This window comes from Henckelia pumila, chromosome 2 (assembly GCF_033568475.1).
Source record: "Henckelia pumila isolate YLH828 chromosome 2, ASM3356847v2, whole genome shotgun sequence".
Lineage (NCBI taxonomy): Eukaryota > Viridiplantae > Streptophyta > Magnoliopsida > Lamiales > Gesneriaceae > Henckelia > Henckelia pumila.
The window spans coordinates 89,536,884-89,563,714 of NC_133121.1; the positions used below are offsets into that span (position 1 = coordinate 89,536,884).

The 26,831-nt window shown below is 36.8% G+C and overlaps 1 protein-coding gene across 2 annotated transcripts; it reads right to left on the reverse strand.

Moving 5' to 3' along the window:
- Window positions 1-604: 604 nt before the first annotated feature.
- Window positions 605-3,864, reverse strand: LOC140882460 (arginine-specific demethylase JMJ20). Of its 2 annotated transcripts, none has more exons than XM_073288475.1 (9): window positions 3,583-3,864; window positions 3,355-3,510; window positions 2,766-2,928; window positions 2,525-2,642; window positions 2,234-2,303; window positions 2,058-2,138; window positions 1,798-1,854; window positions 1,595-1,706; window positions 605-1,137 (listed from the first exon to the last, which is right to left on the reverse strand). In XM_073288475.1, the coding sequence occupies exons 1-9, from the start codon at window positions 3,841-3,843 to the stop codon at window positions 698-700; spliced, it is 1,458 nt and encodes a 485-aa protein (XP_073144576.1). In that variant the 5' UTR covers window positions 3,844-3,864; the 3' UTR covers window positions 605-697. The 2 variants fall into 2 exon arrangements, with proteins under 2 accessions (XP_073144576.1, XP_073144577.1); XM_073288476.1 differs by having other exon boundaries at window positions 3,396-3,510; window positions 3,583-3,804.
- Window positions 3,865-26,831: the final 22,967 nt, after the last annotated feature.

Here is a 26,831-nt window from a genome sequence, read left to right on the forward strand (position 1 = left end):
TTACAATATCTTCCAGCTAATTTTTTTAGTACTATAAAATAAAATTAAAATAATAGGTGTAATCTCAGTCAGCTAGCAGGCAGGCTTACTATTTCTTGTTAGAAAAAGTATATATTAAGGCTAAGTCAACCAAGTAATTAATTAATAAAAAAAAAGAAATTCTTCCTATATTTCTTGGGGGACATATATAATTTCATTAAAGTAGTGAGAGTATTGCGTAATTAATTCCTTTGGCTATGCTTAAGTCAACAAATCCTAATTAACAACCTAGCCCAACTATCCAATATAGTCTAAAATTATATTATTCGAAAATATTTCAACTTTTTTCTTTTTCTTTTTCTTTTCTTTTTTTTTTTTTTTTTTTTGAAGAAAACGACTTACAAATGTTGAAATCAGAAATCAAAAGGTCAGTAAATGACTCTCAAGGTGTTTGCTTCAAGTATCTTTTTTAAGAAATCAAAGGCACTACAACTCCTTATAGTTATAATTAAGTTCAATTAATTTGTTTATAAAATGGAATAATAATAAATAAAAATTCACATATTCAAAAAAAAAGTAATGAAAAAAGAAAATCACTGATTACATTGCTAATTGAATCTGCTCAAACATGAATTTAAATTAGTGATGATAATATTTATACAAGTTTACTGTCTAAAACATTTGATTTCATAGTTAATCTATAGCAAGTACACAATCATCATATTTCAGTTCCAAAACCTTTGTAAGCATAGTCCACAAATCTAACAAGTTCATCAGGACTACAAACACGAGAACCCGAAAGGTCGGAAAGATTAACTCTATCATGTTCCAGTAAGGTTTGATTAAGATTGACAGTCATGTCACAACGGTCGAATACCATGCCATAAGTTCTTCCCAGCTCACTGCAGAACTCGATGAACGTTTGATCCTCAGTGGCATCCATAAAATGAAAAGGGAGACATTTATCTTCCCATGTGCCAACAGATTTCATGTTCAAAGAAATTTGTCGGATACTTTTCAGATTGGAAAAAATAGCCTGAGCCATTTGAGATGAATTCCAGTGGATATCTCCATCGTCCCTTGTTATTTGGTGAAGTACGATCAAATTGGCAAAGGCGAAGCGAATCATGAAGATGAAAAGATCACAGAAATCCATTCCTACGAGGAAACACAACTCCATATAATTATCACAGTAAAATCACCACTAAATATTAAAGTTGATTCCAATTATGATGCACGAACATTTCAAGAAATTACTATTTACAGAGACTATACTTTTGGAGTCAAATATTTGGTGCGTCAGAAATTCCAAAAAAAAGCAGCAGCAGAAAAACGCAATCAGGTATTGAAATGAAGTTTGAATTACTACAAATAAAATGTGTTTGTCAATGCATGCGTTTTGAATTTTTATATATTTATGTGGTATAGTTGGTTTTTCTATCAATAATCATGATAAATTGCATGTAAAATGTAAGCATTTACGATAGTTGTATCCTTATCGTGTGATGTCCTTAATATCTTAAAGATTTGTGCACACAGTGATTGAATTGAAATAATGATTTCCAAGATTTTCAAGACTTGGTTCTCATAGGCTGAGGAAAAGTAAAAGGCACACCTGCATTAGCTGCAAGATTTTTCTGGCATAGCCCTTCAAAATCATCACATATGTCCTTGATGTCTTCAATATACCACCTAGCCTCGCGATATTCCCTCAAAAGCAAATCCCACTGAAGAGAGAAGATATCATAAGAGCAGTAAATCCTAATGCATAATAATAAACACTTTTTGTCTGAATAGTTGTTGGAATAATGTTCATACCACCCAAGATATGTTGTAGGCATTGAACCAATTGTGATTGATTGATATCGTATCCTCCTAATAGTCACAGAAATCGTAGGACATTAGCATCTAACATACATGATCCAAGGTATGAATACAAGCTCTCTCAGTTGTGCAACTCTATGTTCGGTGGCAAAAAGAAAACTAGGAGAATGGAATTTAGGAAAATATCTAAAAAGATCGTTTCAATATTTCGCAAACTACGTAGAAAATGAAGATTATAGAAATTAGAATCATACCAGATTATGAACTTGATGATACCACCCACTGGGGACAAAGATAATCTCATTTTGTTCCTGAATACACTCCATCCAGATTGCCTAGATTTGCAAATTACCAGTAACTGTAAATAAATTGTTTTCCCTTTAAAAGCACTTTGAAGAAGAAGACGATGTATTAAGGAGTAAAATTATACCTCATCAATTCTGGGGAACTTTGATTCGCAAACATCTTCAAAGATGTCATACACAGAAGACCTCATATTCCTGAATAAAATATAGAAATATGAATAGCCAACTAGAAAGATCCGAACTGAGCCCACGAGAGGAAACAAGAGATTTAGAAATTTGCTAATTTACCCTAAATAAGATATACCTTTCATTTCCATTATTTCCCAAAAATTTCATCTTTTTTCCTTGATATTCAGATTTAAAAAAAACGGCAACTCTGCGCTGCAACAGTACACTGTGAGAAAATGCACTAATACCTGTCGAAAATAAGGTCGCGTTGACCTGGAGAAAGAAAGTACCATTGTTTCCGGCCACACACATTCGCCGACCAACTGTATGACCTGAAAACATCAGCATGAAGCGGTGTCCATGTACCTGCACTTGCAGTCAAAAGTTTCACATTGTTTCTCCGAGTCTTACCGTGTATTGCCCTTACTCGTATATTCATTTGCAAATTAGTGTTTTACAAAATGATTTTCATTGAGAACATTAACGTACCTTTTGCTCCCATGTATACAAAACGGTAGTCAGAGCATCTAATTTCATCTCGTTCTTCTAATGTGTGGGGATCACTATGCATATTGTATTTATCTAGATACAGATTCAGCCAGTCATCACAGAAAAAAGATGGAGTACTGTAGGCATTGTACTCAGGGTACTCCTGCAAATGTTGAAGAATTAAGCAAATTGGAATCATTACAAGAGATGAAGCTCATCTGGCATATGGTGCAATCGAGTCCATCCAAATGCCACCCCTAATTTCCTATTGATCTCAAACCCGAAATTCATCCAGTCGGCCTGAGTTCAATTGAAGCTTGAAGAAATAAGTATTTAGAGTAAACTTTAGTTCCAACTTCCAACTACGTTTTGAATTCGAGCCCATTAGTCAGTGGCCTAGTTTAATATCAAGGTTAATCAAACTAAAACTAGATTCAAGAATCAAACTCGGTGTATTCATTTAAACTTCAAGTATATTTTACAAAATGTTAATTAATTGAATATTAAAGTCCGCGGGGTAGCTCAAACATGTAACTCAAGGATGATAATTCAGGTGCAAAGAAAAATATTAGTCAAACAAAATGCACACCTTAACAAAATGCCAATCTTTCAAATACAACAACGAATTACCATCAGCGCCGCCATCATCGGAACCAGAAATCCGCTCCCAACGGTCAATGAACTCAGAAACCGACATCTCCACCCTCTTTTGATCGGTGAATTCCTTCGTACCACACTCCGCAACCTAGGAAAACACCACACCCAAATTCAGATTCCCATAAATTCGTGACAAGACGGCGTCGTAGTGTATGGTTACCTGGACTTTAGAGGTGCCGAATCGTGAGGAGAGGAATCTGAGATCGGGCTTTCCGTCGCCGGAGACCCAGTCTCTGCAGGCCCGCCAGTCATCGGTGAGCCCGGTGAGAATAACGGGCTGGTTTCTGGCCATGTAATATTTGATAAATTCAGCGTAATTCAATAGTTTCCCGTCCACTCTCTCCACTTTGCCTCCGATTTTGACACCCATTTTTGTTCTCTCTTCGCTTCTTCCCGGAACTAGGCTAATTACCAGCTTCATCCGTTCATCGTTAAAAAGCACAGTAGTGTAATTTTAATATTTTTTTTTTATTTTTTCTGCTTTAAAAAAAAGGAAATTATTATTATTAACCTTATTTTTTCACAAATTGAGAAATAAATACAGGTATTGATGCTCTTTTACCCACTCACATTGTTGCCTTGGCCAGTTTCGATTTTTCCGGGCTTCCTTACCTTAGATCTAGGTTTTTCTAGAGCCTTTTTTCGCTTTTGGGCTTCTTTTCTTTGTTCTTCTTTTTGATGTAGGTCCTCATATATATACATATATATATATATATATATATATATATATATATATAGGTATATTTTTTCTTTGCAGGTACAGCCTTCCGGCCTCTTTTCGGAGTCCTTGGAGTTCGTTTGTTTTCCTTTACCAGTCATCTTGTTTTCCAGTGGAATAGGATTTTTCGGGCGCTTATTGTGGTTTTCCCCTTGCCCGGTTCTTGATTTTTTTTTTATTGTAGACGTTGGCGGGTTCAGATGCCTTCTTCTTCTATGGTTCATCGGTCTACTTGGTTTTGGGATGTGGTTGGGATCAGACAATCATGTCCCCGCTACCTCGTGTTCTGGGTCTGCTGGTTTGCGATTGTCTCTTCTTTATCTGGCGACCTCTTTTGCACAGTGACTTTTCCAGTTGATCGCTAGCTTAGTTATAACTTACTGGTCCAGCTCAGGATTTTAACAGTTCCACATTCGCGCCTCACTGTCTGGTCTGCTTTCGTCTAGCTTGAGTTGTGGATGTTGCTGATAATTTTGCATCTCAGGATGACTTCTCGTGACACTTTTTCATTAGTTGTCACTGATTTTTTGTCTTTACTGATTCAGTTTCCAGGGTCGTTTTGTATGTATTTTATTTCGATAAAAAAAAAAGCACAGTAGTATTGATAAGTTCATAATATTTATATTTTTAGTATCATATTTCTCGGGTTTTTATCTTTTGCATATGTTAATTGGTGCGTTTTTGTCATGTTTTGTAGTTGGAGGAAGTTTGATGATCTTGGACAAAATTTGGGCTAAAAAGTTGAATTCTATCACATTTGGAGTTGTCAAAAGAAATTTTGAGAAATTGAGCAAACTAGAAGAGGTCCTGAAGCAAGGCGTGGGCGCGCTGTGTTACTACGCTATTACTGTCTGGTGGGAATTGAAGATTTCAGAATTTGAGAAGAAAATACCATATTTTAGGAATTCTAAATATGATATTTAATTTATGAAAGAATTTTGAATAGAAGATTTTCTTTTAGATAAATAAAGATAGTTGGAGATTTTTTTATTTAAAACAATATCTCTACATTATCTTTTTAGTTAGGCTTTATCTTTTTTTTTTTTTAATTTTTCATATTTTATTTTTCTATTTTTTCTTAGGTTACCCGTTAGTTTAGTTTTTTTTAGAGATTTTCATATTTCTGCTTTTGTACATTTTGGACGCTTGAGACGGCCAAGCAGAAAAAATTTCTTCTTTTTTTTTCTCTTCATAATTTCTAGGCTTAATCTTTTATATTTCTAGAGAATTATGAAGCCAACTATGCTTGGCTAAGTTTTTATTTCTGATTCAAGGATATTTTTCGGTATTTCGATTCATCACTATGAGGTTTTGAGTTTAAATTGATATTCTTGTTTGTTTTTAGTATTTGTTGATTTATGATTTATTTTCATGAAAGTTGTAGGTCGATTAATCTGACAAATTAATTTGCTTTACAATTTTTTGAATGCTATCCATGAGTTCAGTGATCCGTAATTATCATGAATGATTGATATTTAGTAGCGATAGTTTGGGCATGTTGTGCGTGCTATCACGACATGTTTAATCTAAATAAATCAACGGAACTTGATTTAACAACTGCAGCTATTTCGATTGTTAGATTTTAGGATTAAATATTTTTACAAATCGAAATGCTATTTTTAATCAATATGGAACGATATTGTGACCAGTTGGTTATTGATAAGTTTTGACTGGATGCTGAGTTTGGTCAATTAAAGTAGGAGAACATAAAAATCCCAGTGGTTATCCCTATGATATTAAGGTTAATTGCTAGAAATTGTATGAATAAATTATTTGTTAGCCGATGACCAGTGATATAATTAAAATACGGAAATTCGTTGAATCAGAGTTTGGTAAAATATTTGAATTTCTCATTTAATTATTTGCTCTTCTCATTTATTAAATTCTCACATTATTTTTTTATTTGTAATTTTCATTCAAAACAAAAAACCCCTTTTAGTCACATTCACTTGAAAGAAATAAATACCCGTTCCCTGTGGATTCGATCCTGCTCACTACTATACTCGTTTGTTAGGGAGTAAAAATTTTAAGTTTGTTGTCTGACGACAGGCCTATCAAATTTTGGCGCCGTTGCCGGGGAACGGTGTTTATAATTATTTCTTTCGAGTTCTTGTCATTTAATTATTTTTTATGCCTCATTTTTCTCGTACAGATGAATTAGAATATATTCCAAAAATCGAGAAGACAACTAAGAGGTTGAGAAAAGAGGCGAGGCTATGACGTAACCAAGCATCAATTCCATTTCCTGGTTCGAACGCGGAATTGAACTCGAGCGAATCTGAAAGGGAATCTGGCCCCGAGTTTGAAACTGAAGAAAGTGAGCGAGAAGAAACAATGACAGAACCAGCACAGAGAACCCTCAAGGAGTTGGCTAATCCTAATGCTACTCAACAACCGTTATGGATTAAATTTCCTACTACTGAAGCCAATTTTGAATTAAAATCTGATTTGATTCACTTATTAACAACTTTTCGTGGTCTTGTAGGTGAAGACTCGCATAAGCATTTAAAGGAGTTCCATATTGTTTGCACTGAAAGAGTGGGTGCCCGATTAGCCAACTTGTGGCTAAGGGCTTTTATGACTCTATGTATAAACAATCTTTGTTTAATATAATTTACATTCATTAATGGCATTTTCTTTATCTTTCTTCATAATGTTATATTGTGATATACTATTGTTGTTTTGATAAAGACCTTGAATATACTATAGTGTAAGTAAGATGAGATAGTGAATAAAGAGAGATCACTATCATGAAACACATCTTATAGTCACTGTATATTCTAAACAGTTCCTAGTCAATTAAGCCGTCCGCAAATAAAGATAAGGATCGCTCGAGATCGAGACTAGCATTTGCGATGCCAAGTACCACGTTTCATTGGTATGGAACATAGAGATGTTTAAAGCATGCAAATGGATATTCATATGATGAATGATCGAACTACCCTATTCGGACTTTCCAAGTGGTTATTATTAATTGAGTGGATAAGTCCGCGGTTTTGGTTGTACACCATTAGTCCTTATTACTTGAAACATCATGGAGACTCTATATGCTAATACTGTACTTTGACTCGTTTACCGACTCTATGAGGGTCATCAGGTGTCGGGATTGGGTACAGTTACGACACATATAGGAGTCGATGCTTTGTTGTCAAGGATTCACCACACGCTTGCGAGTGTGGATATCCTATGCGATCTAAGAAGATATTAGTGTGACAAATCTCTGGCCAGAGTACTCGATATGATTTAGGTTACTTGGTTTCCTAGTAGCACATGCGATGTCACTATTTGATCTTCAAGATGCATTGCATAGTTATCGAATCTCGAACGACTCTCGATGTACCAATGGTTGTTGATTCGATCGGGATATATGAATGAAGGGACCGTACTGTACGCTAACCAAAACCTACTGGTTCTTGCAGGCACTATCAGTGATACCTAGGGAATCATGGGGTGATGTTGCTAGGCGCTCTTACCATGATTCGATGGGTAAGTCAGAAATTGTTGTTCCGAGTCATAAGGAGTTGTGAGCCCACGACTAGCTGTATCCCTGAACCATTGAGGGTCACACAAGTAATGGATTACTAATCCCCGTTGAGATAGTTAAATTTAAAGAGTTAAATGTAATGAAAGAGAAGTTGGACTTCTTAACTAAAGGGAGTGGAATTTCCTAAAATGACATAGGGATGAGCATTTTTGGAAATCACTGAATTCGAATTCAGAAAAATTATCTTGACTTTAAAAGGTGCAGAAATGGTTTCTGTGCACATTGGTGAAATCAGTTTATCAATCGGAGTCATGATGAATTTTATATTAATTTTTATAATAACAGGCTTGGCTTGTTGGGCTTAAGTTATGGATTATGGGCCCTAAGGAGTTAGTGTCCTAATAGACATATAACTTAATCCAGTCTAAAAATTATATATATATATGTGTATAATTTTCGAAAAAAAAAACAATTCAACCTTGGATTTTTCGAAAATCACACATATTATTCCAAGGGAAATTTTCGAATTCCTCTACTCCTTTTTGAGAGAATTCAGTCTGTGATTTTTATGAAAAATTACATTCTAAATTGACAGATCAAATCTGTTTAATTTCTTCGATAAACATCTAATTGATTTCTAGTGCAATCAATCAGAGGGTTTTAGTTTTCTGTTCGTGGACCTAATTCCGGATATTGATCGAGTCATCAGTTCCTGGGATTTACAACAAGAGCAGATTTAATCTGTTGGAGTCCATAATCAAGCCATAGCTTGAAGAGGTAAAATATTAATTGTTATTATTATTTTACTTGCATAATTTAATCGTTAGGATTTGATACCCATGATATGGAATCGTTCCATATAAAAAATTTTAAACTTCCGCTGCACCGGGTATCAGATCTATGATCTGAAAACGTGTTCCAATAGTGGCGTCAGAGACAGCTTGCTCTCAGATCAAACGATTAAAATTAATCGATTGTACAAAATTTTTATCCTAGGTTTTTGAAACAAAACAAAATTTTAAATTAAAATTTTTTGAAGGGCAACACGGGCAGCGATTATCGCTGCCCAAGGGCAGCGCACGGCGCGGCGCTGCCCAGGGGCAGCGATCAAGCTCCACGTGGGCAGCCCTATCCCACGTGGAGGCGGGGCTGCCCGGGAACGTCCCGGGCAGCCCGGAAAATTAAAATTTGATTTTTTAAAAGAATTTTAGATTTTTTAAATTTTAGTTTTTGGTCCGATCAAAAATTATTTTTGATTGGTCCACGAGGCATCGGATCAAATTGTTTGAGTCCGAAATTTTTAAAATTGATTTTTGGATAAATTTGATTTTTTGGAAAATTTATAAATTTTATCCGTTAAATTAGATTTTATAAAATTAATTATTTTGGTACAATTGATGATAAGATATGATCTTATGAATATATTAGATAAAATTTAATTTTATCTTTTTAATTAAATTGCCATTGCATGTTATCCAATGATTTAATTATTGAATTAAATATTGGATAAAAGGATGATCGATTGCCATGACGAATATTATAGGTGTATGTTAGGTTGTTTACATTTGGTTTTTATTGTTGTTGGATTTTATTAATGGGTTTGGTTTATAGCCCAATTTGATTTGTCATTTGTAATAAAAGTGGGCCTGGTTTATGGCCCGTTCCCACCCTTAAATATGTATCCCCTACTTGTCATCGAAATTTATTGTAAATTTATTAGACTTAGTGGGAGATAAAGATTTGAAGATAATGGTGGGACCAGCAGACAATAAAGACCGAAGAAATGTAAATTGGAAGCTCAATGTAATAGGATTGCATTGCATACTTGCATATAACCTAGGATTGGACTTAGACTCATGATTGGCAACCATGGGTCGATTAGTTATTGGGGTCGATAATCCTTTATATAATATATGATATTATTGTTGTATGCATGTTTAGACTAAATTGCATGAATCCTACAAGCATACAAATTATTTAAAGATGAGACAATTTTCAAAAATTAAAATCTCTCATTTTAAATATGATTTAAAATTGATATCAAGATAAACAAAATGAAATTTAAATATTGTTTAAATGTTCCTACCTTCCATCAACGATCAATGTATGAGATGCTACCCGCGGGCATGGTCCGGCTTATATTATTGGGGGGGCTCGTTCGTCGGAAAGCTGTACATTGGATCGACACATGTTGTAAGTTGGGTGAAACTCCCATGGGATTGGCTCATATTATTGGGGATCCACATGGCGATCGTCCATCACAACTTAATATTGATGGGTCATCTTGACATGTCACAATAAACGGCGTCATATTATTGGGCTCTTATTGGACATGAGGTAAAAACATGGGGATTGCTTTGGAAGCAATTGGGCTCTACCTTTTGAAAATTATGGTTGTCTAATATTATTCGGGACTATGATTTGTCAATTGGACTCCATGTTCCTACTAAAAAAAATAGTTTTTCGTTTTCACTAGAGGGTAGTGAAATCGTTAAAATAGTGGGAGTGAAATTCATAAAATAAATCTCGCCATATTTTATGTCTTAGTAAATTAATTAAGCAATCACCGATAATTATCTGCTTTCATCTCAGTATATCATTATGATGAATCTTCGTAATTCACATGTCTCAATTCTCGAACAAAACAAACTGACTGACGCAAACTATACGGAATGGTTCCGTAAGTTAAAAGATTGTCCTGAGTTCGGAGAAGATTTTCTACGTGCTAGAAAAGGCTCCTCCGAAAACAGCCCCGGCTGATGTAACTTCGAAAAGGTTGGACGAACTAGAGAAATGGTAGGACCATGATCTCAAGGCCAAATGTTACATGCAAAGATGGACAAGTCTAAATAAGTTTGCCATCACTACAAGAAACCCGGTTATTGGAAGCGCAACTGCAAAGAATATATATATCGAGTAGTTACGAACTGCTAAGGATATATTTTATAATGAAATAAATGTTTCACTTAATACTACTTCTTGGGTATTGGATACCAGATGTAGATCTCACATTTGCAATGAGTTGCAGATGATGACAATTAGTAATAGGCTAAGGATGGGTGAGACCCAGTTAAGGCTCGGGAATGATTCCAGAGTTGAATCCAAAGCTATGGGAAACATTTGTTTGATTTTGCAAAACAATTTTAAGCTATATTTTGAGAGAGATGTTTTTTATTTGTGCCAAGATTTTATTAAAACATTATTTCTATTTCTATTCTTGATAGAGAAGATATTTCTTGCAATTTTGCGAATGGGATTTGCAATATTTACAAGAATGAATGTTTGATTTGAAATGGACAATTTAAAAACGATCTATATAACTTAAAATTAAAAGACGTTCCAATTAATTATGTTGATAAACCGGTAACAACAAATAAAAGGAAAAACGATAGTCAAAACCCGGCAAACCTTTAGCATGCTAGGCTAGGTCATATTTCCTCAAGGAGGATGAACAAGCTAGTGGGAGAGGGCATGTTTGATATGTCTGATATTAACTCTCTACCAACTTGTGAGTCCTGCCTAAAAGAAAAAATGACTAAAACTCATTTCAAAGGAAAACCTGAGCGTAGTCAAAATCTGTTGGATTTGATCCATACAGATGTTTGCGGCCCATTTAGTATTGATACTAAATTTGGTCACACCTACTTCATTACCTTTACTGATGATTATTCTAGGTATGGGTATTTATATTTGATGAAATATAAGTCTGAATCATTTGAAAAGTTCAAAGAATTCAAGGCTGAAGTAGAAAATAAACTAGGTAAAAGTATTAAAGCACTTCGATCAGATCGAGGTGAAGAATACTTAAGTACCGAGTTTTTGGGCTATCTAAAAGAGAATGTGATTCTTTCTTAGTGGACTCCTCCTATGACACCTCAGCTAAATGGTGTTTCGGAGCGTCGCAATCGAACATTGTTGGACATGGTTCGATCTATGATGAGCTTCACTGAGCTTCCACCTTCGTTTTGGGGCTATGCGCTTGAAACGACGGTATTTTTGTTGAAAAATGTCCACACTAAAGCAGTGAATAAAACTCCATATGAATTATGGACTGGCAAAACTCCTAAGGGTGCGTTTAGTTGGTATGATAGGATAACCGAGGGATATGATAAAGTGGTTGATAAAGAATGGATAGTTTTAAAAATATTGTATATTAAAATGTGTTTGGTAGAAATGATTATTAATGTGTATGGTGTTTGTTTTTTGTGATAAAGTGAAGTGATTGGGATATATTTTATTGTGATGCCTATAATGCCCTTATAGGCCCAAACCCAATAATTGATCCTCATCTGTTGTGAACACACGGTGGTTGAGAGCCCTTGATCTCGTCTTCTTCCTTTTTCGCACAATTGTGAGTGCGGTATCAGTCTCAGGTATGCTTTTCTACTCGCATAATTTTCTTCTAGCCTTCTGCAAATAAATGGACTGACGCACAATCTTGAGGATAAGTTCAAAAATTTTTTAACTTGGTTGAACGCAATTGAATTGGAGTCTCTGGTTGAAAAGCTTTGTAAATAATATATAAATATGTGAATTACAAAGGGATTGCGTATTCACGTAATTAGAATGGAAATGTTTAATATTTCATTATGGTGTTATATATGTGTTACCTAAAATTGTGTTCTCTCCCAAATGATATAGTTTTGAAATTCGATACACTTTCAGGTGACTTTTAATTACATATTGTTAGCTTGTTTTGATTTAGACGAAAAAATAAGAGGATTACAGAGATCAAGCTGGATTGAAGTTGAGTAACACTCATATTAATTGTGAAGCTTAAAATTTCATAAAACCGAAGTACATCCATACCATTAAGCTTCCTGCATTAAATCTCTTATTTTGAATCTCAATTGTCCAAGTTACTAAAACTAAATTTGTTGATCTTTATGCTATATCAATTTAATTGTCTTGGTATTGATCTGTTTGCAACCATAATCCATATCTTTCAGACAGATCCAAGATATTTGTGGTCCCAGAGTTAAAGATTATCACCTATTCCGATCTCGAATGGTGAAGTCGTATACTTTTATTTTGAATTGTTTAAATAAGCAATTTTCAAATATATGTTGAAGCCTAAATAAGTTGACTAAAATTGTTTTTACTTTTCAGGGAAAAACATATGTTGTATTCAAAGGCCGTAACCCCGGCCTTTACAATACTTGGGAAGAAGCAGAAAATGAAGTAATAGGCTTTAGCTGTGCATTGCACAGCTCTTACCCTACACGAGACGCAGCATTGACAGCCTACAAAAAGCACTTGGAGAAAACTCAACGTAAATTCACTGGTAGTTCCATGGGAAGTGATGGATCGAGCACATCGGCGGAGTCAAGTACTAGGCAACACTCTGATTCCAGAAAGATGCGTGAACTCATAGATGTTCAGTTACAGATAGCACATGAGCAGCGCCAACATTCTCTAAAGGTTGCAGAGATGTACGAGGACCTTGAGAAAAAGTTAAGATCGATTCGCTTGAGTGATGATGCAAAGTAAAAATTGTTTTGTACCCAGTAATGGATGATTAAAATAGTTATGGGTCTTGTTATGAGTTTGTAAACAATGGTTTTAATTGTGTGTTAATCTTTTCCATATTTGTCTCTATAAGACTTGTGTTATCATTTCTAAAATATTTTCGTAGCATAAAATCATTATGCATATGTTAAAGTGTTGTCCACTTATTTAATATATATTACATAATCTATAGATTTATTTTTACGTGTTGACAAGATTGTGCACATATTTGTGGTCGGTTCTAACTATACTCATTACAACAATTGATGGTGGTGAGATATAAATGACAGAACTGGTGCATGCTGCAAATCTTGATGAAGTGATGCACAACCCCCAAATTGATTATTTGCCTTCTAATGTCACGCCTCATATATGGCATTATTATACCTGAATTAAATCTGGTGGTTGAGAGGCCATTAAGTCCTCTTCTTCACCTGCCCATGCATATATATATTTATATATATTCCTCTGTGTGTGTTTCCATCCCATGTCTTCAACAAATCTCCTAGTTCTACAGAAGTTCACACGTTGTTGCACACTTTTTTTAAGACAGAGTCCAAAGATGTCTAATGGAATCAGCTCCTCTTCCTCTAATTCTGTACCAGTTGAAGACTTGAAGAAGGATGTGCCAGTTGAGATATTTATTTTGTCAAGTGATTCATCCGATGCTGAAGATTTCGCAGATGATGAAAACTTTGCAGCTGATGAGAACGTCGAACTGGTTCTGATTTCTTCAGATGACGAAGCCGAAGATATGAACGATATGCAAGATGCTAGTGATGGAAAAGACGACTCAAAGAATACCAGTTCTCAAGCAGCAAAGATCGAACTTGAGAGTGCAACATCAGAAGAGCACTCTTTTGACAGCCAAGAGTATGGTTCAAGCCCTGAACCCACTGTCATAATCATTGAAGATACCAGCTCTGAATCTATGCATCCCGACAGCTCCGCCTCATCGTCGTCACTTTGATGAGGTGCATGGTTTAATATGTACTAGCCGTATATATCTACGTTTTGTATGTACTAGCAGTGGAATGAATATGAAGTTGTTGTGTAATTGTGTTGCTGGAAAAAACAGTATGCATTTTGGCTCCCTTCCATGAATTGGTGCACTGGTTTTTTGGGAAAGTCTAAAGATTTTTTAGGGAATGGTGCACTTATTTCTTGGCTTGGATTGAAGCTACTGATTATGTAATGATATACTGTGAACTTTCCAAAGTTTCAAGTTGTGGTTAATGCATGATGTGTTTATATTTTGTTGGCATTTAAAATTGTACGGTTTTTTGAACTTCAAAGATGAAATTTGAAGTGATATTTGGATCAAATTAAAAGGATGCAGCATCTATTTAACCAACATGTAGTAATTGTCAGTTTATGTTTAAGTTCATGATATGAGCCATAATATATATATGAATTTGGTAACATAATATATTGTCTCGACATAGAATTGGATACAAGTGCAGCTTCAAAAAAAAAGGTTGGCCAGAAACATGTAATTTGGAAACAAGACTTGACTTCATCAAATATGAAGAGGATGGCCAGAAACATGGAATTGGAGACAAGATTTGACTCCATACAAAGAATGGTTTCTAGTGTTTCTTAACCTGCAAGCCGAATAGTGATAAACTAATTACACACCAACAAGATTGTAACAAAATAACTATGATCCAAGTGGAGATTCCATAAATTGTTGCATAAAAACAAGAACATGTAAAAATTCGTAGCTACAATTAGGTACATATAAAACTTCATCACATAATTCCAGTAGCTACACTAACAAAACCAGTAATTACATCCAAACAATTACACACATAATATAAGTTCATTTACAACCAACATCGTAGGACCATTGGGTGTACATGCCATCAAAAACAGCTTGGATGATAATACTAGGCAACAAAATCCCGGTTCAGGTGGTACACTAACAAAACTAGTAATTACTTCCAAACAATTCAACACATAATATGGGTTCATTAACAACCAACATGTACATCCGTTGGGTGTTTATGCCATCAAAAACAGCTTGGAGGATGATACTAGCCAAAAAATTATGGTACAATAACGACTACTGATCAAGCAACAACTTGGTCACAAATGATATTCTTCCTTCATCAGAAAGTCGTTGGAAGAGTGCTAAGTCATTGTGATTGTTGAATAACAACTTTGCAGCCATAACTTTCTGGAAAGATGTGAATTCACTTATCCTTTCCAATGCCTCAAAAACCTTGTCTTGAATAACTGAAATCTTCTCAGCAGCGAGTTCCTTCACCAATTCGCCTAACGTATCCTTCGTGATATGAGCCAAGTTATTAATTGCTTCCACTATTGAGTCATCAACAACGGCTGGCTGCTTTCGTTTCTTCAACTTTGAAGTGGCACATTCTGTTGGTTTTGATGCAGGAGATTCAGTTTCAGAAACTGAATCGTCAAAACCAGTTGGAATGGTTGAAGTTGGAATGGAAAGATCAACCACATCAGTCTGTTCCAATTGCAAAACCTCCTGCAACACACGATGATAGCCAGCTGAGTGATCACCAGCTGCTCGTTCGTACCCAAAGATGTCACACCAGTCATCATAAAGCATCCACTGCTTGTGCCTTAGTGTCTTCAATGTCGGATCTGCCTGTTGCAATTGTTGTATATGTTAGTTTATATTTCACATAGGCCGATTAACAGGTGTTTAGAGAATACCTTAACGATTGACTCCCAGGTTTCGTCAGTAGCATCAATTGTGTGATTCGTGTCATTCCAACCTACTCCACTTCTACTTAAGATAGTCACCAATGAACTGTAGGTTTTCTTCCATACATGGATTTTCGAGTTGATATGTGGACTACCACGTAATGTACAACCAGGAAGCGCCTTTTGCATTGATTGTTCGAGTAGAGATAAGTAACCTGCTCTGAACCCATTCTCACTTCTCCAACCCTTTGTGACTAGCTCCTTCAGAGATTGAATCAAACATTCTTCTTCACGTGGACTCCAGCTACGTCTTGTCTTTTCTGCTTTCTTCAGCAATCCGATCCCACTTGCTGAGCTCGCCCTACTGTCCATGTTGACCTGCTTTTAAATTTGTCAAAAGAGACATGAATGTGTTAAGCAAGTCAAATGAGTTTAGACACTAGTGATCGACGTCAAATAATTATGGGAAAACCTTAAAAAAATGGCAAATAACGGAATAAATTCTAGTCATGCCATATGACATGAAAACTAAAAGAAGGTTTCATTCACAAAAACAAGGTAATAAAATTACAAACGTCACACAAAGTAACTTTAACAATCAGATATACAAGGAAATCTTAATTATTAGTGTTCCACATTGATAGTGCGAGTTGCTCTCTCCAATCGTCCCACAGCTCAGAAGATTGCACTGTACTTATAAAACCGGGTTGGGATTCGTCGGTCACACTCACAAGTTCTTCATCAAGTTCTTCTATTGGGTCATCTGGCATTTGCGAACGGATAAAATTATGCAATAAAATACATGCAAGAATGATCTGGTTTTGCACTGCCAAAGGGTAGAAAGAGGGACTGCGTAGTATGGCCCATCTTTTCTTCAACAAACCAAAAGCTCTTTCGATTACATTCCTAGCCTGGGAGTGTCTCCAATTAAATAACTCCTTATAATTTTCTGGTCCACAGCCACGGTGCCCCCAAGCGTCCCTGTGATACCTTACTCATCTATAAGGAGTTAAGAATCCCTCCACGTTTGCATATCCATTATCGCAAAGGTAGTAACAACCTAGATCATTATTAAGAAACAACTTATAGGTATTTTTATTACCTTCGTTGTCACCAAAATTTTCAGTTGCTAAAATTGTTCCAAATATAGAATGGATAAAGAAACAAGCTATATTACCTACTGAAACCTTTAACGAATCAACCTCTCACGTCAATGCATTTCGAAGAACTCGAGCATCTGCCACGGAGCCCTCCCACCCAGTCAAAGCATAAATGAAGTTCATATTGTAATCGCATACTCCAAGGACGTTGACCGCTAATATTCCTTTTCTAGTCCTATACTTCGCTTTCTCTCGTGTAGGGACATGAACGGGAATATGTGTTCCATCCAAGGCGCCAAGACACCCCTACAATGGAAGAAGTAATACAAGTAATACCAAAATGCAGTAGACATAAATATGCATGAACAAGGTTTATGTTAAAAAAAATTAAACTAAAATGAAGTACTACCTTGAACCATTTCCAGTTATCGTTTGCGCAGTTTTCATCAACCGCACTTGGCTTCATAAGAAGAAGTAAATGTAACTTCAGAACGGCGCGAAGCACTTCAAGGAAATAAGCACTGATGGTTTGACCACTACGTCTATAATCATGTCCAGCAACACGGTTTTTTTTATGATGTGCCAAAATGGACAAGAACATCGATATTTTCTCCTCAATTGTCACATATCTCGAATCAGCTACTCCACCTATGTTACTTACAAGGTAACAAAGCCTTCCAAATGCGTTGCGATTCATTCTTAAATTTAGTACACATTGAACATCGCCAACATCAATAATCCTCCGCAGATGACTTATTTGACCAGGGATCCTATTAACCATAGTGTAAGACAGAGATTCTTGACGAGTGCCACGACGTCTTTTACGGGACATTCTCGATCGTTGGCGTATTAGAAGGCATACCAACAACATATTCCGACAAAGGAGTAGGTGTACGACGAGAAATAGTAGAATTTTCTTACGCATACTCTCCATCATGGGACAAATCTCAATAACCCAAACATAATTCAAGTGAATACATTGCTTCGTTCTAATGAAATACTAAACTAAAGAACAGGAAAGTAGTTTAACAAAATTAACACACATAGATAAACACCAAAGGCAGTATATTGACAAGAATCATGCTACAAATCTCAATAACTTTCTTACTTAACAAAATTAAATTGTAATCAACCGAAAAACTTGTAAATCTCGAGATCCAAAACGACGAACAAATAACCAAAATCACACAAATTAAAACTAGTATTCATACGCATCATTTTAAAATATATATTTGTAATGGTGGGAGTGGAAGGCTTTGACAGATGGTCAGCTCTAGAAGAAAGTGAAGATGATTAACTACATGAAATCTCGACATATATATATCTAAGAACTTTGTTGCTTAACAAAATCGAAAATTGCAAGCTATTTCAGAACTTGGATATCTCGTCATCGAAAACGAGTACAGAGCTCACAATCGAAGCAAGAATGAAGATGATTAACTACATGAAACGCCAAAAAACTAATTACAATCTAATGGGGAATTGAACACAACCAATAATCAAAACAGTCAATCTATTTTCATTGATTTAAGAAAGTTGAAGCTTTGTATAAAACATAAAATCCTCTTTAATTTTTTTACCTTCGAAGCGAGTCCAAAATGGAAGAGAACTAGCGGCAGAGTGAAAGAAATCTTAGGGCAAAGGGTACTAAGGTAAAAAAAATCCTTAGTCCAAGACACTGTGCAACATGAGCTTAACAATACCACAGAAAAAGCATGGACAACAATACTTCATTTTCCGCGCGCTACAGTGGTTTAATACCGGGCCCTCAACATAAGCATTTTTGGTTAAAAATGCTATCAAACATGTGATAGAAGCGTTATCCTCAACTAATCTACACTACCAAACACTGCCTAAGTATTCATACTTAAGGATTTGGGGATGTCCTGCTTATGTGAAGCAGACAGTGGGAGATAAGTTGGATAGTCGATCCACCTTATGTTATTTTGTAGGGTATCCGAAGAATTCAATCGGATATTATTTCTATCATCCTACTGAAACAAAAGTGCTTGTTTCAAGAAATGCCACCTTCATGGAGAAGGAGTTCTTACTTGATAAGAAAGGCAAGATGATGGAACTTGAATAAATTCGAGAAGAACCTGAGATACAAAATAACGATCCCACACCTCAGGAACCATTAAACAACACGCCTCTTTCTAGAAGATCCGAGAGGACTTCTAGACCTCCTATTCGATATGGTTTACTTCTTGAAGGGGATCAAAGTGAACCCAACATTGGATGTGATCCAAGAAACTTCAAGGAAGCAATTTCTGATGCGGATTCGAATTTATGGCTTGAAGCTATGCAGTCGGAAATAGACTCGATGCATACAAACCAAGTTTGGTCTTTAGTAGATCCTCCCGATGGAATTTTTCCAATAGGGTGTAAATGGATCTACAAGAGAAAACTTGGGCCTGATGGTAAGGTACTGACCTACAAGGCACCACTGGTAGCAAAAGGTTATACTCAAAGACAAGGAGTTGACTATGATGAAACTTTTTCACCAGTCGCAATGTTCAAGTCCATAAGAATCCTTATTGCCATAGCAGCTTGGTATGACTATGAGATATGACAAATGGATGTGAAGACTGCATTTCATAATGGAAACATTAAGGAAGAAATCTATATGATGCAACCCGAGGGATTCACATCCATGGGAAGCGAGCATAAGGTATGCAAGCTTCAGAGATCAATTTATGGTCTCAAACAGGCATCAGGAAGTTGGAACCAGAAATTTGATCAAATAATAAAGGATTTTGGTTTTATCAAGAACCCGGAGGAACCATGCGTGTACAAGAAAGTAGTTAAGGATGCTGTGACATTCTTAGTACTTTATTTTGATGACATCCTACTCATTGGGAATGATGTAGGGATGTTGCAGTCAACAAAGATATGGTTATCAGGTAGATTCTCGATGAAGGATTTGGGTGAGGCATCCTATATTCTAGGAATACAGATCTATAGAGATAGATCTAAGAGAATGATAGAACTCACTCAAGCTACCTACATCAACACTATATTGAAGAGGTTCTCTATGGATGAGTCCAACAGAGGACATCTACCTATGTGTCATGGAGTTTCTCTATCCAAGTCTATGTCTCCCAAGACTGACGAAGAGATAGAGAAAATGACACACATACCATATGCATCAGCCATAGGTAGTATCATGTATGGGATGATATCTACCAGACCGGATATAGCCTTTGCTATGAGTGTCACGAGCAGATATCAGGCCAATCCCGGTCAAATGCATTGGAAAGCTGTGAAGGATATTCTAAAGTACTTGAGAAGGACTAAGAATATATTCATGGTTTATGGAGGAAGAGAATTGAAATTGGAAGGCTATACCAACTCTAGCTTCCAAAGTGACGTGGATGACTCGAAGTCAACCTCTAGATTTGTATTCATGCTCAATGACAGTGCTGTCTCTTGGAAGAGTTCCAAGCAGGACACCACAACGGATTCCACCACTGAGGCAGAATACATTGCAGCATCAGCTGCTGCTAAAGAGGCCGTTTGGATGAGGAAATTCGTCCAAGAGTTGGGCGTAATTCCTGAAGCTGTTGGTCCAGTCCCGGTGTACTGTGACAACACTGGTGCCGTTGCTCAGGCAAAGGAACCAAGGTCTCATCAAAGATCCAAACACGTACTGAGGAAATACCACATCATCCGGGAGATCGTGGAAAGAGGGGACATCACTGTCGAGAGAGTGGCCTCTGCAGACAATATCGCTGATCCACTTACTAAGCCCTTGCCAAGTCCATTATTTGACAAACATCGCGAAGCAATGAGACTACGTAGTATGACTAGTTGGCTTTAGGGCAAGTGGGAGATTGAAAGAGTGGGTGCCCGATTAGCCAACTTGTGGCTAAGGGCTTTTATGACTCTATGTATAAACAATCTTTGTTTAATATAATTTACATTCATTAATGACATTTTCTTTATCTTTCTTCATAATGTTATATTGTGATATATTATTGTTGTTTTGATAAAGACCTTGAATATACTATAGTGTAAGTAAGATGAGATAGTGAATAAAGAGAGATCACTATCATGAAACACATCTTATAGTCAATGTATATTCTAAACAGTTCCTAGTCAATTGAGCCGTCCGCAAATAAGGATAAGGATCGCTCGAGATCGAGACTAGCATTTGCGATGCCAAGTACCACATTTTATTGGTATGGAACATAGAGATGTTCAAAGCATGCAAATGGATATTCATATGATGAATGATCGAACTACCCTATTCGGACTTTCCAAGTGGTTATTATTAATTGAGTGGATAAGTCCGCGGTTTTGGTTGTACACCATTAGTCCTTATTACTTGAAACATCATGGAGAATCTATATGCTAGTACTGTACTTTGACTCGTTTACTGACTCTATGAGGGTCATCAGGTGTTGGGATTGGGTACAGTTACGACACATATAGGAGTCGATGCTTTGTTGTCAAGGATTCACCACACGCTTGCGAGTGTGGATATCCTATGCGATCTGAGGAGATATTAGTGTGACAAATCTCTAGCCAGAGTACTCGATGTGATTTAGGTTACTTGGTTTCCTAGTAGCACATGCGATGTCACTATTTGATCTTCAAGATGCATTGCATAGTTATCGAATCTCGAACGACTCTCGATGTACCAATGGTTGTTGATTCGATCGGGATATATGGATGAAGGGACCGTACTGTAGCTAACCAAAACCTACTGGTTCTTGCAGGCACTATCAGTGATACCTAGGGAATCATGGGGCGATGTTGCTAGGCTCTCTTACCATGATTCGATGGGTAAGTCGGAAATTATTGTTCCGAGTCACAAGGAGTTGTGAGCCCACGGCTAGCTGTATCCCTGAACCATTGAGGGTCACACAAGTAATTGATTACTAATCCTCGTTGAGATAGTTAAATTTAAAGAGTTAAATTTAATGAAAGAGAAGTTGGACTTCTTAACTAAAGGGAGTGGAATTTTCTAAAATGACATAGGGATGGGCATTTTTGGAAATCACTGAATTCGAATTCAGAAAAATTATCTTGACTTTAAAAGGTGCAGAAATGGTTTCTGTGCACATTGGTAAAATCAGTTTATCAATCGGAGTCATGATGAATTTTATATTAATTTTTATAATAACAGGCTTGGCTTGTTGGGCTTAAGTTATGGATTATGGTCCCTAAGGAGTTAGTGTCCTAATAGACATATAACTTAATCCAGTCTAGAAATTATATATATATATATATGTGTATAATTTTTGAAAAAAAAAACAATTCAACCTTGGATTTTTTGAAAATCACACATATTATTCCAAGGGGAATTTTCGAATTCCTCTACTCCTTTTTGAGAGAATTCAGTCTGTGATTTTTATGAAAAATTACATTCTAAATTGACAGATCAAATCTGTTTAATCTCTTTGATAAACATCTGATTGATTTCTAGTGCAATCAATCAGAGGGTTTTAGTTTTCTGTTCGTGGACGTAATTCCGGAGATTGATCAAGCAAGTCATCAGTTCCGAAACCTACGTTGAAACGACCCTAACTCTATAATTAATAAATAAATATGCGGAATTTTTTTTTTATACTTACTAAATAAAATATGTACATATATGCCCATACATATATGCACAAAATAAAAAGATTTAAAAATAAATAAATAAATAAACAATTAAATACTTAAATAAAAATGCATCCTTTAAAATAAAATAAATATCTGAGTCAAACATTTAATTAAAAATACTGCATAATTAAAAATGAGTAAAGTCTGCATGCACTGAAAATATTCCAATGAAATATTCAAACCACAAATACTGAAAAATAATAAAAATGTATCATGTTAAAAATACTCAAAACATGCACTGTGACTCAGACATCTATCACGGTCACGGGATCACCGCATGTCCGCTCATACATCCTCGCCTCCGGTGGGAGCTACATCCTCCTTTATGTACTCACCTACACCATACCAGTGTAGTGAGCCTAGAGGCCCAACATGCTAACATAACAAGGGTTTAAAATAATTTAAATCAATTTCATACTAATACATACGTATACATGAGCATGCTTAAAAATATCATAACATAACATAACATAACTTACATTAACTTAAAAAAATAACATAATACATAACATTGTTGAGCAAATTAATTTTCTAACATAGCATGGTTGTATCCATAGTGTAACCTTAAATCATACATTAAATACTGATCAGCGTGGAAACCAACGTACGTGGCCGGTGACGAATCACCTCTTAAATTGGCAGTAAACTGCCCTTCAATCATATGGGGACGAATCCCCCTTAAATTGTCACACTACTTCAATTCCAACATAAAATATTTTCTTGCTCAACCTTAAACATTAAATCATGCATAAAATATTATTTCATGAATGCATGTACTTGAATAAAATGTGTGTCCTTCATATATATTTAATTTAATTTCTTACTAACATATAAATATTAAAATAACTTCAATGCATAAAAATAATTAAATATATAATCAGGACACATGCAAATTTTCTCATGGATGGTCATGGACTGCTGGCCCTAACACTCAAGCCCATTTACTTAAATCTGGCCCATTAACACTGAGACTGGCCCAATAACATACTTAAGCCCAATAAAAATTATTCTAAGCCCAATTAAATAATTAAAGCCCACATAAAACATTCTAAGCCCAATAACAACTTAAACTGGCCCAATGGGCCCAAAAACCCAAAGACTCCAATAACTTTTATGGGCTCAAAAGCCCATAAAATTAATGGACTAACTTAATTAAAATTTTAAAAGCCCAAATAAAATTATTTGGGAACCCAAATAATTTTATTTCTAATTAATTGGCCCAAAAACCAATTAATTCCTAAAATACTTTAAAAATAAAAAGACTCGAGCCCGACCCACCAAACCCGGACCCGGACCAACTTAACCCGACCCACTAACCTACTGACCCAACCCAAGCCCCACAACCCGACCCGGAACCCTGCAGGACATTAAACCCGACCCCCCCTCCTTGATTCCTCTCGGCCGAGAGCAGCAGACCTTCTTGGCCTGCTGCCGGCCGGCTCCGGCCACCCCTGGACGGAGCACCGCCGCCCAGATGTAGCCCACATCTGGGCGGTCCCAACCTATCATGGCTCAGCCCCAGCCATGGCCCTTAGCTCGAACCCGAACCACTCTTCCACTTAACCCTAAACTGCACTCACAGCCCCTTCCAAGCAAAACCCGATCGGCTAGCCCTCACCCAGCCTGCAACCTGACCATGGTTCGATCCTTAGGCACCCAAGGACCCCTCCTGACCGAACCCTCAGCCCTGAACCAAGCCATGCCATCAAAACAACGTGAACCATGAACATGCATGCAAACAACAAGCTTCAACCATTTTCTGAAAAATACTTAAAGAATTTCGATGCCTACCCTTAACCTACATAATACATACTGATATGATGTTAAAAACAAGAAGAAAATCATGCCTTTCACCGAAATAGTAGAGAAAACGAGAAGGCGACGAGTCCGGGACGACGGGACGATGATTCGACTTGAAAACCACAAGAGTTGAGGCTATGGAGGTGCTGGAAGCTGCTGGAGCGTGGCAATGGAGGCTGAAGAGGATGAGGAATAGTGGGGAGGCGGCTGATAGGTCTTGGGCGTGGAGTTGGATAGAAATTTTAGGTTTTTAAAATAATTAAAATTAGGTAGATAGATAATATAATTAATTAGGTTAGTAATATACAAAATAATATAATTTAAACTCCACTTAAAAGATTTAAATCTGATACTAAATCATAAATCCCGAAATATATAATTAAGGAAATTTTAAAAATAATAAAAAGTCATTATTTTGGCTTATTTTGAATAAAAACGGACTACTAAAATTATATAAAATTAAATACTAAAAATTTTGAGGAACTAAAACTCAAAATAATATTTTTCGGCTCTAAAAAGGCTCATGAAATAAATTGGATAGAAAGTTGTCATCTCGTCCGTCCACGGTCCCGTCTATGCGATAAAATAATTAAAATACTAAAAATCATAAAAAATCACTAATTATGGGTTAAATGCTTAAAAATAAATTAAATCATGCACAAATAATTCAAATAATTATTTAACCCATAAATCATAAATTTAAATAATTAAATACCCTAATTATGCATGCGGATACGTATTTAAAAATACCGGGTGTTACAATTCTCCCCCCCTTAAATTGAATTTCGTCCTCGAAATTAAAGTACTTACCCGAACAATTCCGGGTAGCGAGTCCTCATGTCTGCCTCGGTCTCCCAAGTAGCTTCCTCCTCCGAGTGATTCAGCCACTGGACTCTGACCATCGGTATGACCCGCGTCCTAAGCCTCCGCTCCTCCCTTGCCAAGATCCGTACTGGCCTCTCCTCATACACTAGATCTGATGGAAACTGTAAGGGCTCGAAATCCAACACATGCGACGGGTTAGAGACATATCTCCGAAGCATGGATACATGGAAAACGTTGTGCACTGCCGCTAGCCCTGGTGGTAGAGCTAAACGGTAGGCCAACGTGCCAACTCTCTCCAAGATCTCGAATGGCCCTATATACCTCGGATTAAGCTTGCCTCTCCGGCCAAAACGCACTACTCTCTTCATAGGTGACACCTTCAGGAATACGTGATCACCTACAGCGAACTCCAAATCTCGTCGTCTGGCATCTGCATAACTCTTCTGCCGACTCTGAGCAGTCCTCATCCGATCTCGAATCTGAGTCACTATGTCAGTTGTCTGCTGCACAATCTCAGGACCCAGCAAAATCCGCTCACCAACCTCATCCCAATGCACAGGAGATCTACATCTCCTCTCATACAATGCTGCACAAGGAGCCATACCTATAGACGACTGAAAACTGTTGTTATAGGTAAACTCCACTAATGGCAGTCTAGTCTCCCAAGAGCCCCGAAAATCAATGACACAAGCTCTCAGAAGATCCTCGAGAACCTGGATCACCCTCTCAGACTGACCATCTGTCTGGGGATGAAATGCTGTACTGAACAAAAGCCTCGTCCCCAAAGCTGTGTGCAGACTCTTCCAAAACGCAGATGTGAATCTCGGATCTCTGTCTGACACAATAGACACTGGTATGCCATGCAGTCTAACAATCTCTCTGATGTAAAGCTCTACATACTGTGTCAAAGTATAGGTAGTCCTCACCGGCAAGAAATGAGCTGACTTGGTGAGTCTATCCACAATCACCCAAATCGCTGTGAAACCTCTGGCACTCCTCGGTAAGCCAACCACAAAGTCCATCGTAATATTCTCCCATTTCCATTCCGGAATAGGAAGAGGTCTAAGAAGTCCTGCTGGACGCTGATGCTCTGCCTTGACTTTCTGACAAGTCAAGCACTCTGACACCACTCTCCCGATGTCACTCTTCATCCCGGGCCACCAATACAATAGCTGCAAGTCTTTGTACATCTTCGTACTTTCGAGGTGAATGGAGTACGGAGATGTGTGAGCCTCTGCTGAAATCTCAGCTCTCAACTGATCGACGTTCGGTACCCATATCCTACCACGGTACTGAACGATACCATCCTCCACTGTATACAAGAGATTACCTCTAGCCTCATCTCTCTGTCTCCATCGCTGTAACTCCTCATCAGTAGACTGTCCCTCTCTAATCCGATCTCGCAGAACTGGCTGCACCGTCAACACTAACAAGCTCGGTGCACGACCACTCGGATAACACTCCAAGCCAAATCTCTGAATCTCGCTCTGTAGTGGTAACTGTACGGTCAAACATGATACCACTGACGACTTCCGACTCAAAGCATCGGCCACTACATTAGCTTTACCCGGATGGTAGCTAATGTCACAGTCATAATCCTTCACCAACTCCAACCATCTGCGCTGTCTCATGTTCAACTCCTTTTGTGTGAAGAAGTACTTGAGACTCTTGTGGTCTGTGAA